At 48.0% G+C, this 15,000-nt stretch overlaps 2 protein-coding genes across 2 annotated transcripts in view; both read left to right on the top strand.

Moving 5' to 3' along the window:
- The window catches only part of LOC307078511 (disks large homolog 4-like), an 84,879-nt gene extending 73,626 nt beyond the window's left edge, over positions 1-11,253 (top strand). The window contains exons 15-24 of the mRNA XM_079740366.1: positions 142-324; positions 2,541-2,604; positions 3,586-3,601; positions 3,768-3,809; positions 4,963-5,013; positions 5,369-5,470; positions 6,220-6,392; positions 6,944-7,053; positions 8,356-8,447; positions 8,534-11,253. Coding sequence (XP_079596492.1) covers positions 142-324; positions 2,541-2,604; positions 3,586-3,601; positions 3,768-3,809; positions 4,963-5,013; positions 5,369-5,470; positions 6,220-6,392; positions 6,944-7,053; positions 8,356-8,447; positions 8,534-8,640 — 940 coding nt within the window. The 3' untranslated portion in view covers positions 8,641-11,253. The remainder of the gene's footprint in view (positions 1-141; positions 325-2,540; positions 2,605-3,585; positions 3,602-3,767; positions 3,810-4,962; positions 5,014-5,368; positions 5,471-6,219; positions 6,393-6,943; positions 7,054-8,355; positions 8,448-8,533) is intronic.
- A 2,311-nt stretch (positions 11,254-13,564) lies between these two features.
- Positions 13,565-15,000, top strand: part of meltf (melanotransferrin) — a 9,055-nt gene continuing 7,619 nt past the window's right edge. The window contains exons 1-2 of the mRNA XM_079739685.1: positions 13,565-13,658; positions 14,039-14,184. Of these exons, the coding sequence (XP_079595811.1) occupies positions 13,610-13,658; positions 14,039-14,184 (195 nt within the window). The 5' untranslated portion in view covers positions 13,565-13,609. The remainder of the gene's footprint in view (positions 13,659-14,038; positions 14,185-15,000) is intronic.

The following is a 15,000-nucleotide window of genomic DNA, read 5'->3' as shown; positions in this document are numbered from 1 at the left end:
CTTTTCACTGGGAGTCAAGCACGAGGGACCCTGGATGATGATGTGTGTGAAGTGTCTTCGCTCAGCAGGAACGGCGCTTGAGATGAAATCTATTCGTCTAACGACTTCCTCAACGAGACCCTGTGCCCCCCCCCCCTCCAGGGCGCTGTTCGACTACGACGGCAGCCCAGCCGACCTCGGCGCCCCCGCCCAGGCGCTGGCCTTCCGCTTCGGGGACATCCTGCACCTGAGCAGCGCCGGGGACGAGGAGTGGTGGCCTGCCCGGCACCTCAGCCCCCCGCCCCCACAGCGACCCGAGGTGGGCGTGGTGCCCAGCCGCCGGAGGTAGGGGCACCCTGGGGGGGGGCACCGGCAGAGGGGGGTGGTTATGGTTGTTGATTGGTGGAGCGGAGGGAGGGTGAGGTGTGATTGGTGGAGAGGAGGGAGGGTGAGGTGTGATTGGTGGAGCGGAGGGAGGGTGAGGTGTGATTGGCAGAGAGGAGGGTGGGGGGGAGGGAGGGTGAGGTGTGATTGGCGGAGAGGAGGGAGGGTGAGGTGTGATTGGCAGAGAGGAGGGTGGGGGGGAGGGAAGGTGAGGTGTGATTGGCAGAGAGGAGGGAGGGTGAGGGAGGGTGAGGTGTGATTGGCAGAGAGGAGGGAGGGTGAGGTGTGATTGGCGGAGAGGAGGGAGGGTGAGGTGTGATTGGCGGAGAGGAGGGAGGGTGAGGTGTGATTGGCGGAGAGGAGGGAGGGTGAGGTGTGATTGGCGGAGAGGAGGGAGGGTGAGGTGTGATTGGCGGAGAGGAGGGAGGGTGAAGGAGGGTGAGGTGTGATTGGCGGAGAGGAGGGAGGGTGAGGTGTGATTGGCAGAGAGGAGGGAGGGTGAGGGAGGGTGAGGTGTGATTGGCAGAGAGGGGGGAGGGTGAGGTGTGATTGGTGGAGAGGAGGGAGGGGAGGCAGGGTGAGGTGTGATTGGCAGAGAGGAGGGAGGGTGAGGTGTGATTGGCGGAGAGGAGGGAGGCTGAGGTGTGATTGGTGGGGTCGGGGAGGGGCGGGGCTAAGGCGGTGTGGTGGTGGTTGTTGACCGGCAGAGAAGAGGGTTGGTATGGGGGGTGGTAGGTGCTGATGGTAGTTTATTGTTGTTTGTTCAAATATTAAATATGAATGTGTGTGTTTAGGTTTTTGTTTCCATGCAGCACTCACATGTCGGAGCTTGGAGCTTAATGTATGCGGCTCGCTGTATCGCCGTAGAGAATGGGGCCCGTTTGGGGATTTATTTGAAATGCAAGCTATGGGAAACGGCTGTAATATAATATACGGTTTTCAGTGTCATAAACTGGCAAGTCAGAGGACGGACATTTTGACTGTAAAGTTTTGTCCTTGCTTGTCCTGTTCTCTCTTTAGTACACATTAACCTCTTCATCACTCGGCTTATGAGTTATTGTTTTAAATAACATACCCGAAGTAGATATAGTATATCTCCACCACTGCAAGGGCTATCACACGTTCTTGAGTACCAAAAGAAAGTGCAAAAACACCTGAAATTGTTGTGCAATTGAAATAAGCAATGTGAATGCTTCCAGGTTAGAGTGAATGAAGCATAATAAATCCCATGTTTTAGATTGAATATCCACCTCTTGCATTATCAGCTTGTAGCCCTATAGCACTATAGCACAACAGCTGATCATCACCGGGGTCAATATTTGAGGCCAATATAGTGAAGTAAAGCAAAGATAGAGAGGATTTTAGTAGAGGTAGGTTTAGGCGAAATGTTCATATGAATCAATAATTACATTTACATTGAGGATGTGGTTTTTAGAGAAGAAAGAAGAGAGGGGGGGCGCTGGGGATAAAGACAAAGAGAAGAGGGGCTGGAATGAGGCTTGTGTTAAAGAGTGGGAGAGGAGAAAGGAGATGAAGACAATTCGTGTTCACGTCAGTCGGCAGTGTAAAGACGTCCATGTATCGTAGATTACAAAGGCTTACGAGAGACGCACTGCTGTGTAATGCGGTCCATGTATCATAGTTTCTAAAGGCTTGTGAGAGAGCGCTGCTGTGCCCCATTCGAAGCCACATTACTCTGCTGTGTTGGTTCCTTCTAAGTTATGCTCTCAGAACTGCCATCTCGGTTTTGTAACAGCAGCTGTTAGGGTTATTTGTTCAGTCTGTTTACATGTTGTTCTCTGCAGTCTTAAGTGGCCCCATGCATAGATAGATCTTATTTCTCTTGTAATGAACTAGACATAAATAGATTTTCCTGGCATTGGTTCCTTCTCCGAGAAATATAAGATCTGTTTCTCCTAACAAACCACAAATTGTCATTCACGAAACTTGCCCGGGATTCTAACTGAGTAGATAATATATATTTTGCACTTTATATTTTTGCTGGATGATCCATTATATATACATATATATATATATATATATATTTTTTTTTTTTGCATTACAACATTGATATTATGTAATGGACCAAATGTTGATTCCCTCACGCAAACCGTTGGGCTTTGGTGAGGAGCCCGTATGCCCCCCCGGTCCTCACCGTGTTTCCTTCTGCTCTCCAGGGCCGAGAAGAAGGAGCGATCGAGGCTGAAGACCGTTCGGGTGAGCCGGTCCCAGGAGAGGGCTGTGAGTGGACCCCCCCCCCCCCACGAGCCCTTCTCCCTCCCTTCCATTTAAGACAACGTTAAGCTGCCTTCCTGCCCCCACTAGCCTGTTGTCGTTGACCTTCACCTCTATTCCATGGTGGTGATGATGATGATGAAGTGGCAGACGCGGTGTCTATTTTAGAAGCTGTTGTTTAATCACCTCTGAGGCACGGCCCTGGTGACTAGAGGTGGCACAGAGGCTACCCACAGCTGCCGACGTCACCGCGCCCTCAGCCAGTCCCCGTGCTACAGCCCCTCTCCGCTCTCTCTCACTCTCTCTGGCTCTCTCTCTGCTCTCTCACTCTCTCTGGCTCTCTCTCCGCTCTCTCTCACTCTCACTCTCTCTGGCTCTCTCTCTCACTCTCACTCTCTCTGGCTCTCTCTCTGCTCTCTCTCACTCTCTCTGGCTCTCTCTCCGCTCTCTCTCACTCTCACTCTCTCTGGCTCTCTCTCTGCTCTCTCTCACTCTCTGGGGCTGTCTCTCCCTCTCTCTCTCTCTCTCTCTCTCTCTCTCTCTCTCGCTCCCTTTCTCTCTCTCTCTGTCATGATGTATCTTGCCTTCTAGTTATTTTATCCTCTCTCTCTCTCTCTCTCTCTCTCTCTCTCTCTCTGTAGCACTTTCCCTCACACTCCCTGTTACTATTGCACTGTGTGAATCAGAAAGCCTGCTCCATGGAGAGCTGATCATTAAAAACTATTAATATCAGATCTGTGTGTGTGTGGGTGCGTGTACGTGTGTGTGTGTGTGTGTGTGTGTTTTCATGAGTGTGTGTTGGTAAAGGAGAGAGGTAGTAAAAGGGAACAAGGGATGCATACTAACACATTTTAGTAATTGCTAAACTATTATGAAAATGCTTATTATTATTATTATTATTATTATTATTATTATTACTATTATTATGAATACAGCATCCTTAATACCTCTCTTTCTCTCTTCCATTCCCTATATCTCGCTCTGCAGGATCTGGATGATAGAGGTAGGTGTGCTCAGTGCAGCACCACTGACACCTTCTGGTGGGGATGTGTATGTGCAGTACCCGATCGTTCCCTGGCTGAATTACTTTAAATGTATCATTTGTACATGTTGTCCTTACATGTGAATGTTTGTGTATGTGCTAACCCCGCCCCGTCTGATGCTTCCAGACCTGGTGACCTCTGGCACCAGCGATAGTGAAAGTAGCTCCCGTAAGTGCTCTCCCTCTTTCCTTTTGTCTTCCCTCCCTCCCTCCCTCCCTCCCTCACTCCCTCCCTCCCTCCCTCTCTCCCTCCCTCCCCCCTGCCTCCCTCCCTTCCTCCCTCCCTCCCTCCCCCCTGCCTCCCTTGCTCCCTCCCTCCCTCCCTCACTCCCTCCCTTCCTCCCTCCATCCCTCCCTCCCTCCCTTCCTCCCTCCCTCCCTCCCTCCCTTCCTTCCTCCCTCACTCCCTCCCTCCCCCCTGCCTCCCTCCCTCCCTCACTCCCTCCCTCCCCCCTGCCTCCCTTGCTCCCTCCCTCCCTCCCTCACTCCCTCCCTTCCTCCCTCCATCCCTCCCTCCCTCCCTTCCTCCCTCCCTCCCTCCCTCCCTTCCTTCCTCCCTCACTCCCTCCCTCCCCCCCTGCCTCCCTTGCTCCCTCCCTCCCTCCCTCCCTCCCTCCCTCCCTCTCTCCCTCACTCCCTCCTTCCCCCCCTGCCTCCCTCCTTCCCTTCCTTCCTCCCTCACTCCCTCCCTCCCCCCCTGCCTCCCTCCCTCCCTCCCTCACTTGCTCTGTGTTACTGCCTTCTTGTGTCTCTCTCACTCCGTCTTTATTGGTTCCTCTAAATTTCTCCCTGTCTCGGATCTTGCATCTACGTGTTCTCCCATCGTGCATTTGTGTGATTTTGTGTGGTTTTCAGTGTACCTCGTTCAGTGCCTCCTCGTGTGTGTGTGTGTGTGTGTGTGTGTGTGTGTGTGTGTGTGTGTTTGTATCTGTGTGTGTGTGTCCATGATTTCACTTTTCAAGTTTCTTCTCCATCTATCTTTGAAATTCGATGAGCTAGTCTGATGACTTTTAAACACTTCACCTCAAAGTGTCACCAGTGTATCATCTTCAGGGGCCGCCAGAAAAAAACCTGCAATTGTTGTTTCCATGGTTTTCTGTTTACCACACAAACCACGGCATGTGACAGGAAACAGCTGCTGTCATACTTTATATCTTAAAGATCATGATAATGATGAGTCCTCTTCTTTGACACCTTGACTTTACTTCATTTATTCGTTATAAGGGTTTGGGATTCAGTCTGTGAGTTAACTGTGATGATATTGACCATCCTTCTTACAGTTTGAATGTAAACCTATCCCTTGTTTCCCACTGTCCAATCAGCTGGCCAGGAGGAAATCCTTCTGACCTACCAGCCCGTCACACAGCAGGAAGGTCAGTAACATCATCAGTCCCTTAACGACACAAGGGCATCATCTACTCATAGTCAACGGGATTTTGATAGGATTTGAGGATTTGCTTTTTTTTATGACTTTTCGCTTTTCTAATGTTTACAATAACAATTCCAAGGGCTTTCAGACTGAGGTCCTACTCTAGTTATCTAAACCTTAACATAGACTAAACGTTTGGTAATACCCTGAAGAGATCATCTTTCCCACTCTAGCTTTATTCAGTCCTCTTGAATATGAATAATGAAAATAATGAAAAAAAAAACATTTTTGCTTTGTGTTTGTGTATGTGTGTGTGTGTGTGTGTGTGTGTGTGTGTGTGTGTGTGTGTGCGTCTCCAGTGAGCTACACACGGCCCGTCATCGTGCTGGGGCCAATGAAAGATCGGGTCAACGATGACCTCATCTCGGAGTTCCCAGAGAAATTTGGATCCTGCGTCCCGCGTGAGTTAGGGACCGAACCCCCGGAGGATGTGGAGGGATGGGGGGTACAGAGGAGATGAAGGGTTTAACCTCTTCCTCCCGATAAGCCCTGTAACCTGGCCAACCGCCCCCCTCCCTTAACACCTGAGAACACATCCCTAGAGCGCTTCCATCTTCTGCTTCAGGTCGAGAATTATCATCAGTTTGCCCTCCCAGTTTGAAATTAAAAAATGCATTTCCAGGAAAGGAAGAAGCAGGTTAGGCTACTCTACCTGCTTCTTCCAAACCCAGAATTTATTTTCCTTATTTATTTTCTTATTTTATAAGATATAGAGGGATACATTCATTGATTACACAATAAATACATATATTTATAAAGTATCCCTTCCCCTCCTCCCAGCCCTGCACTTCCAAAGTTGTCGGCCTAGTTGTAAAGGGTTGATTATGGTTCCACGTTCACCCAACGCAAGAACCACGCAGACGCTTCGACAAAGTCGTGAACCTGTTTTGGTTCTGCGTCGGGTTTTAGTGAGCGGACCAATCACAGCCCTTGCTGCTGCGTCGCCTCGACGGAAGGTTACGATTTTTGGGAGGCACGCTTCAGGCCCTTGCGGTGGACGCAAGGAGGGTCCGCAAGGACGTAAGGGGTCCGTAACCCCCTAGCGTTGCGTGAACGTGGGACCGTAATCAGCCCTTGAGGATGTGATTGTGAGTTCCGACGGCGTCCTCGGCCTGCGGTTATGACCTCCGTGTTGCTCTGTCGGCTCCAGACACGACGCGACCGCGCCGGGACTACGAGGTGGACGGCCGGGACTACCACTTCATGGCCTCTCGGGAGAGCATGGAGGCGGAGATCCAGGAACACAAGTTCATCGAGGCGGGCCAGTACAACGGCCATCTGTACGGCACCAGCATCCAGTCGGTGCGGGAGGTGGCCGAGAAGGTAGGAGACTCACACGCACACGCACGCACGCATGCACGCACACACACGCACGCATGCACGCACGCACATACTTACACACGCACATAGCCTCACACATCCACACACATACTCACATAGAGCCTCAGAAACGCAGGACCTTAGCTGCAGTTAGGATGACGAGGTCATCGCTTTGCGTGTCCTGTTGAGAGCCCAATGCCTAACGGGCTCATGGCTGCTCTGTGTTGGTTGGCGACCGCCGGCGTCTGAGAGAAGCACGTGACTTGTCAACGCTTCTGCAAGACAGAACAACAGAACAACTTAGCTCCTGTCAATATAGATTGTACGCCAGCGCTGGAGCTGGTTTAGACAACAGTTGTCTAAACCAGCTCCGAGGGGGTTTAGACACAGTTTTCCACCTCTCTCATTCAACATACTTCCCACCTGTTTCGACTCACAACCGCTTTCAATTTGACATTTTCTAGAAAGATTAAAAATAACTTGTGTAAACATACGCCTTTATGCCTCCACTCAGTGTATTTCATTCCAAACATGTGCTGTGTGCGTCCGACCAGGGTAAACACTGTATCCTGGACGTCTCAGGGAACGCTATAAAGCGTCTGCAGCTGGCCGGCCTCTACCCCATCGCCGTGTTCATCCGACCGGGTGGCATGGACAACATCATGTGAGTCCCAGAACCCCCGAAGAAAACACACACACACACACAGCCACACTGTAACACCCGGCTATAACACTGTCTACGTACATGTCCAGTGTATTTGTGTCGTCCTTAATCACAGTTCCAGTCTCAAAGGGTATCACTGGCCACACATTAACCCTCAGGAAAAACTCTGGATATCTAAGGGAAGAAACTTAGAAGGAGCACAGAAAAGGAGGGCCGGTCAGAGTAATGTGGAAACCACACTCCAAAGTCCTAATAGAAGATAAGAAACGATCACAGCATGAACGTATTCCGCCGATGGAAATATCTCGATTCTACAGCCGATTCTGAATGTTGACTGTATCTAGATTAAAGAACTCATCTGCTTACCGCACACTAAACCTTCGTCATATACGTCCATCATTAAGATTTAAGGTAAACATTAAGGTGGATAAGTTGGGGTGTAGTGAGCTAGGGGAGTTCCACTCCGCCGAAAGGTACTGGGTTCAATCCCCTATGTGTGCAGCCTACCTGTAGGGATCCTGGACAGACAGACAGACAGACAGACAGACAGACAGACAGACAGACGGCTAGATACAGTACCATAGCCATCCTTTGAAGGGGTAAGCGCTGACCTTCTCCTCCTCCTCTCCTCTCCTCCACCTCCTCCACCTCCTCCTCTCCTCTCCTCTGCTCCACCTCCTCCTCTCCTCCTCCACCTCCTCCACCTCCTCCCCTCCTCCACCTCCTCCTCTCCTCTCCTCTGCTCCACCTCCTCCACCTCCTCCTCTCCTCTCCTCTCCTCCACCACCTCCTCCACCTCCACCACCTCCTCCACCTCCTCCACCTCCTCCTCCTCCTCCACCTCCTCCTCTCCTCTGCTCCACCTCCTCCACCTCCTCCTCTCCTCTCCTCTCCTCCACCACCTCCTCCACCTCCACCACCTCCTCCACCTCCTCCACCTCCTCCACCTCCTCCTCCTCCTCCTCCTCCACCTCCTTCTCCTCCACCTCCTTCACCTCCACCACCTCCACCACCTCCTCCACCTCCACCACCTCCTCCACCTCCTCCACCTCCTCCTCCTCCTCCTTCTCCTCCACCTCCTTCACCTCCTCCACCTCCACCACCTCCTCCTCCTCTCCTCCTCCTCTCCTCCACCTCCTCCTCTCCTCTCCTCTCCTCCCCTCCTCCCCCTCCTCCCCCTCCTCCACCTCCTCCTCCTCCTCCTCTCCTCCACCTCCTCCTCTCCTCTCCTCTCCTCCCCTCCTCCCCCTCCTCCATCTCCTCCACCTCCTCCACCACCTCCACCTCCTCCACCCGTCCCAGGGAGATGAACAAGAGGCTGACCGAAGAGCAGGGGAGGAAGAGCTACGAGCGTGCGCTGAAGCTAGAGCTGGAGTTCACAGAGTTCTTCACCGGTGAGCGAACACACCCGCGGCAGCGCCACACACGCACACACGAGGCCGGTGTTTAGATCAGGTGGTAACTGCCTCTCCGTCCCCAGCGGTCGTCGAGGGCGCCACCCTAGAGGAGGTGTACTCACAGGTGAAGCACGTTGTTGAGGAGCAGTCCGGACCGTACATCTGGGTCCCTACCAAGGAGCGCCTGTGAACACACCAGACACACACACACACACACACACACACACACACACACACACACGCTCCACACATCTACACGCGTCCACTTTACATCACAGACTCATCCAACGGACTGACAGTGGACTTCTTTGCCTTTGGTGGTTGAGCCTGCTCAGAGCACTCTCAAACCCCCCCCCCCCCGCCCAGTCCTGTTGATGCGACGCGGGACCGACTGCTGCGGCTGACCTCTGCCCCGGGTCGGCGACGAGGTCATCCATCACATGCAGCCGCACGTGCAGACCGGCCCATCGGCCGCCCAGGAACTGGGATCACACAAAAGCAGACGCACACATACAAACACACAAAATACAACCGTTAGAACCAACACTATCCTCCACTTTCACCTTTCTATCCATTTCATAATATCAGCCTTTTATCTCTCTTCCTCCCTTCGCCTCACTCGCTCTCTCCCTGTTCTCAAACACACACTCGTGAACACAATCATTCACACACACAAAACTCATTCACAAATACTAATACATACTGACGTAAGTATGTACAGTTGGACAAGGCTGAAACTGAATCTTTTGGCTCAACTTTATGAAGTGGGAGGAGCTAATGTCTGTCCAGCAGCCAATCGTTGGATCCCTCCGCAGCTCAGTTCCTTAATGTTTAAGGAAGTGGTTTTGAATCGAGGAGACGCGTTCCATTATCTGATTTTAATTTTCTTTATCGCTATTCTCGCTGTTGTTGTTGTTGTTTGTTTATTGACAAAGGGTAATGCATTCATGTATGGGTTTGTTAATGATAATAATATTGTCACCAAAAGGCAGACTTTTGCACGCTGTAGCTATACAGAGCATGTTTTATGGGACAAACTCTTTATTTCTCTCTCTTCACTCTCTCTTTATTCTCTCTCTCTCTCCACATCCGTCGTTACTTGTTGCATTGCTCCTGCCTCCTCTCTTCCCCTTCCTCTCTTCTTTATTGTTCCCTCTCTTTTCTCTCTCTATCTGACTCTCTATGTTCTCCTCTCTCATGTAAACATCCCCCTTCTTCCGTCCTCTCCTTGGGCCATAGATATAAAATGCAAGCAACAACAGTGCCCAGGGGAGTTTTAAAAAACATAATCAATAATACTGTAAGAACTGTCATTTCCTCATCATGTCGTGCACGCAAAAAGAATCGCTCGCCAAGGAAGGCTTTGTTTGTGTCCAGGCGATACACATTGACCGCCATGAGTCACAACCTAGAGCTTTGAATTACAACACTGTCCTCTAGTCCTGCACCTGCAGTATGTGACTCTGTGGCACAGGTGTAGCCTCCTCTGTCCGCTCTGCTACACCCCTGTACCCCCCATACCGTTGGTTTTCATTGGCCATCCCCCCCGAGTGTGGCACCTCCTTCAAGACTCTTTCACAAGACGCAATGTATCATCATCATCATCATCATCACCGTCATCACCATCATCATCATCATCATCATCATCATCATCATCATCATACTGACAGATAGGTTGTGGTTTATGTTTTGTCTTGTTGGTTCCCCTTCCAACTATAGCTGTGTGCGTGTTCCCTCAAATTAAAAAGGCGTCCATCACAGATGTGTACCCCCCCCCCCCCCCCCACGTTGCCTCCGTTCTGGAGTGCATGTCTAGTACCCAGTCCTCACCCCCAGTCACTCCTCCAGACACACTGTCCTTGAGGCTGCACCATCGTCTGCCGTTCAGCACTTGGTGTCGGTACCGGAGAGCTTCTTCTGAAAAACCTAGAATAAAGATCATTTATCCGTCCACTGGTTCAAAAACGTTATATGATGCTGTCGGGATATGCCGATAGAATATACATTGGCATTTTCAGCCATCAACCCCCCCCCCCAGCCAACCTCTACCACAGCGGTTGGGGCCCTTAGGTATGCTAAGAGAACATGCCCTTTCAACAAGGTAGCTTTCACTTGCTGGATTATGACTGTCAATGACAAAAGTAAAACTGGAATCTCCTCATAGAATGTCGTGCTAAATTTAGTTCCGAACTACAAGGTTACAAAGTGCAGTCTGTGGCTTGAAGGGGGCCCCGTTTCTCTATCTCTCTGTCTCTCTCTCTCTCTGTCTCTGGCTTGATGTGTTTAATATCCAGGTCTCACACAATTGTCTGTTAGATTTAAGCACCGATGCAAAGACTCTATTGTATACAGAGATACATCTATATCGTACCTTGTTACAAATATATATATATGTGTATATATATATATGTGTATATATATATATGTATATATATATATATATATATATACACATATATATATACATATATAAATAAATATATCCCTGCTCTAACTGCCTATTTTGGTACAAAATACATTAAAAATCTTTATTTATTGATTGAAAAAAGATGGTTATGATTGGAAAAGTTGATTCTTCTGTTTGCATTGTGAAACCTGTATGAATGTGAATATTCTATAATAATAATAATTCATGTAAATATGAATATATTTTCCTTTACGTTCACCTCTACTGGTTTGTGGTTTCTCTTGTCTGCCAATGTCTCTTCAGTAACACAACATATACAATATATGACAATATTTATTCAAAACACTTACGCACGATTATGGGTAATTTCAGTGGTTATTAGTGGTTATTATTCATTAAGTGGTTATCGGTAAATAACCAATGGTGCCATGCAATGTCAATTACAAATCAGGCTAGCTATTAAAGCTCACTAATAATTGCAGGGATTACTATCTTCTATTTTATCACTATTTAAACTGCCCACATTCATAGCTCTGTGTATGTGTTATCTGATATTTGTATCTATAAATATTAACCAACATTCGGAACTATGGGGCGAACAGGAGAATGCAGTGCTTAAACCATTACAAGGACAGGCCTTTCGAGACAAACAATCATTTGGAAATGTAGAATAATAAGCTAATAATAAAAAATAATAAAGCCTTTTTAGGGATTAATCTTGTTCTGTCCTGTCATATTAATGCAATTAAAGCTAGAAGTGGTCCAGTGATCAAGGCTGCAGCAGATACCCTGCGATGCCTTTAACAGAGACAGCAGAGGCTCAGAGATAGGATGTAACTGGAAACACATGAACGCCACGCAAACACAGGGAGAACAAGTCTTCTTAGTAATAGATTCTTAATATACCTAATATACTCGATATTTACACATAGCCCGCCTACTTATATTTCATTTTTTTAAAGATCAAGACCCATTCATTGTTATCGTACCTTCCTGTATTCTGCACCTGCCTGCAAAGACGTCTTGGTAGAAGAATGGAGGGTATGTGTTAAGGACTTTCAATCATTGTTCCAAATGGACCCAAATGCCATACAGTCCATTACCTTACGTATAGGTTGACATGAGCTCTTCCATTGGTGGAGACTCAGGATTGCTTTTGTGTGATGCCTGCAAATGAGGCCAATAACCAGAGTAAGTGTGCAATAAAAAGATGACCATGGCTATGTTCTGTGTATAAAAACGTCTAAACATTGCAGTAAACAGTAACTTTATTACCATGAGCTCTGCGGCGATCCAGAAATGACCCCTAATCATGTGACTGCATGACATGTCTTTTGCACATAAAAACTGGGAATTGTACATTGTCAGTTTTTGTACAGTGTGACATCACAGCCCTCTGCTAGGGTTAGGCTACCTGACCTCAGTGACCTGGACTGGGCCTCCGCTCACACACAGTATGCTGTATGTCATGCATTATCACCACAAGGTCAACCCGTGACACGTGATCTGTTCGTATGCGTCGAGACAGCATTAATGGCATGCTAAACATCAGCAACATATTTGAAGTCATATTTTACTATAAAGTTAAGGATATATGCTAATATTATTTTTATATATAAAGAAAATAATATTTCTGAATCAGAATATAAACTGCTGATGTCAGATAAACAGGATGTGTTTATGGTTTTGTGTTCTTCCTGTTGTTTACCTAAGTAGGGTATAAATGTTTTTGTAAACTGTTTATTGTACCTTCATATCTTGGCATTAAATTCCAAATCCCCTAAATGATATGAAGCTCAGACACCAGATAACTTGCCCTGACAGCAGCAGTGCAGAAAGTGTTTTCCTGTAATAAAGATTAGACTTTATTAATCCCGCGCGGGTCATTGTGGACCAGGCTTGGGAAAATGAAAATAAAGGTATGAGGGTGTGCTACTGTTTAGCTGCACACTGAAACACCGATTTTTCTTCTCCTGTTCCTCAAAGTACCATACCGTAGTCTCTGTGCTGTTTCAAACATGTGTCTAATCACAGACAATGTACACATGACTTCGTGTTTATGGGTGGATGCGGATATACATTTAACTCTTCATATTCACTTTCACCATGTGTAATATTTTCCCTCTCCATTTCTTCTGCCTCTGTATTTTTTAGAGACCCACTCTCACATTCCCCTGTGTCTTGTCATGAATGTTTGGCTCCAACAGAGTTTTTGTCCAACTAGTGGTTTGTGAAGCAACAGAAGTGAAGCATACATGATGTGTTTACTACACAGACCCTTTCACTCCATCACTTCCCTCTTCAGAATCCTGGTGCAGGAGAGGAGACAGAAAGAAAAAGAGTTGGGGCGAACAAGACATGGAAAAAGGGAGGAAGAAAACGGGTGGGAATGGTGTTGGAAAATGGGGGAGGGGGGGGGGTCTGGACTCAGAAAGGCCCTCTGTCTAGGAGTATGGCCCGAGGCCAGGCTCTCTGAGTCAGGCCAGGTAGAGGCGAAGGAGGCACAGAGAGCAACTCAGCCGCGTTGAAAACTACTCTTGTTCAGAAATGCTTCTGTAAGCAGCCACGTTTGCGGGGCGGGTGCTTATTGGACCATTACGCTTTGAAATCTTGCAACTGTGTCGTGTTCCCCTCGTGGCCTTGCCCATGGCCCCCGGAGTTAGAAGCTGGACTTTGCCTCCATTTGCGGTGTCCTCATAAAGGAGGCCGCCGGAGGGAGGACGCTAGTTTGCAGAGAGACAGGCGAGACAACATGACGACGCGGAGGACCCTGTGCTGCCTTCTCCTGGTACTCCACACTGGTGAGGCTTTCCATACTTTAACGTCCTTTTCAATTACATAGGAGTAGTGACCGACAATTAGCCACCCCGGCAATCTTAAATGTATATATATTATCTTACTTTTTACTCCCAGATTTGACCAAATGATTTAGTTATATTTGTATTTGTTCTCAATGGGATTTCCATCTTGACCTGTCAGAATCCCCATGTTATCTTACAAGTGCTTTTAACCAGTAGATAGAGATATAGATTATATATGTCATAGATATTATCCCATGCAAGAGTCGACAACACTTTACTCATTTGGCTATTTTACGCACCATATTAAGTGATTTTGACTACTGAGGTATTCCTCTGGAACTTTCCGTGTGTGTGTGTGTGTGTGTGTGTGGTTCCCCCAGTGACTGGACTACGATGGTGCACCATCTCAAACCAGGAGCAGATGAAATGCGAGGCCATGTCCAAGGCCTTCTCGGCGGCGTCCATCAGACCCACCATCTCGTGCGTCAACTCCCCCAGCGTCGAGGCCTGTGCTCAGAGACTGCAGGTGAGATAGGATTTACAACATTACAACGCGTCATTTATATATTCATGTATTTATAATTATTATCGCAGTAATCTGACAGCAAGCCTGTCAATGAAATACCAAAATACAAAGGTTGCCAGATGTGAAGAGAATTGGCACACAAACAAAGTATGCTGAAGCCAGGGGATAAGTTGACGAGTTGCTTTTGAAAGATGGAGACAGTTTAGGGATCTCAGGACGATGCGATATGAGCTGGTTTATAACGAGCAAACAATTAATAAATAGCAAACTCATACATAGCTGCTCGCCAATGGAGTGAGACTCATCATCGCTCGTCTTTGTCACAATAGAATAATTGTGATCGTCTCAAATGATGATGTTGCACTCAGCTCTGGATCAGCCTCCAGTCGGGGGGGGGACCGCTCTCCAATGTTGTTTTTCTGGACTGCAGTACCAATTCTAAACGTGTGGTGTATACGTTACATATCGTACGTTTAATTCATATAGGCCATTTGATGGCCTATCAACAATGTTTTGCACTTCAACCTTTATCCTTATAGTCTAGGCTACACAAACAAAAATTATCATAGCGCAGATAAGGAGGAAATGGCTTATAAAGCCACTGATTGGATGACCCAGGTGATTGGCCCTGGTGTCAAAAGTCTTTCCATCTGTTCTGTTGGCACATTCGCAGTGGAAAGTACGAAACATACGTGATGATAACAGAGGGTGAAGACCGGATGTGAGAATTTGTATTAAATTCAGTGGATAAAGTTAAGTATATAATATAGATATGTGGTTGTGGAAAGTGGTAACGAAGTCACATCAAAGCTTTCC

Source organism: Pollachius pollachius (genome assembly GCF_949987615.1).
Source record: "Pollachius pollachius genome assembly, chromosome: 7".
Taxonomy (NCBI): Eukaryota; Metazoa; Chordata; class Actinopteri; order Gadiformes; family Gadidae; genus Pollachius; species Pollachius pollachius.
The sequence above is the reverse complement of the archived record's forward strand: the minus strand, read 5'-3'. Positions and strand labels throughout refer to the sequence as shown.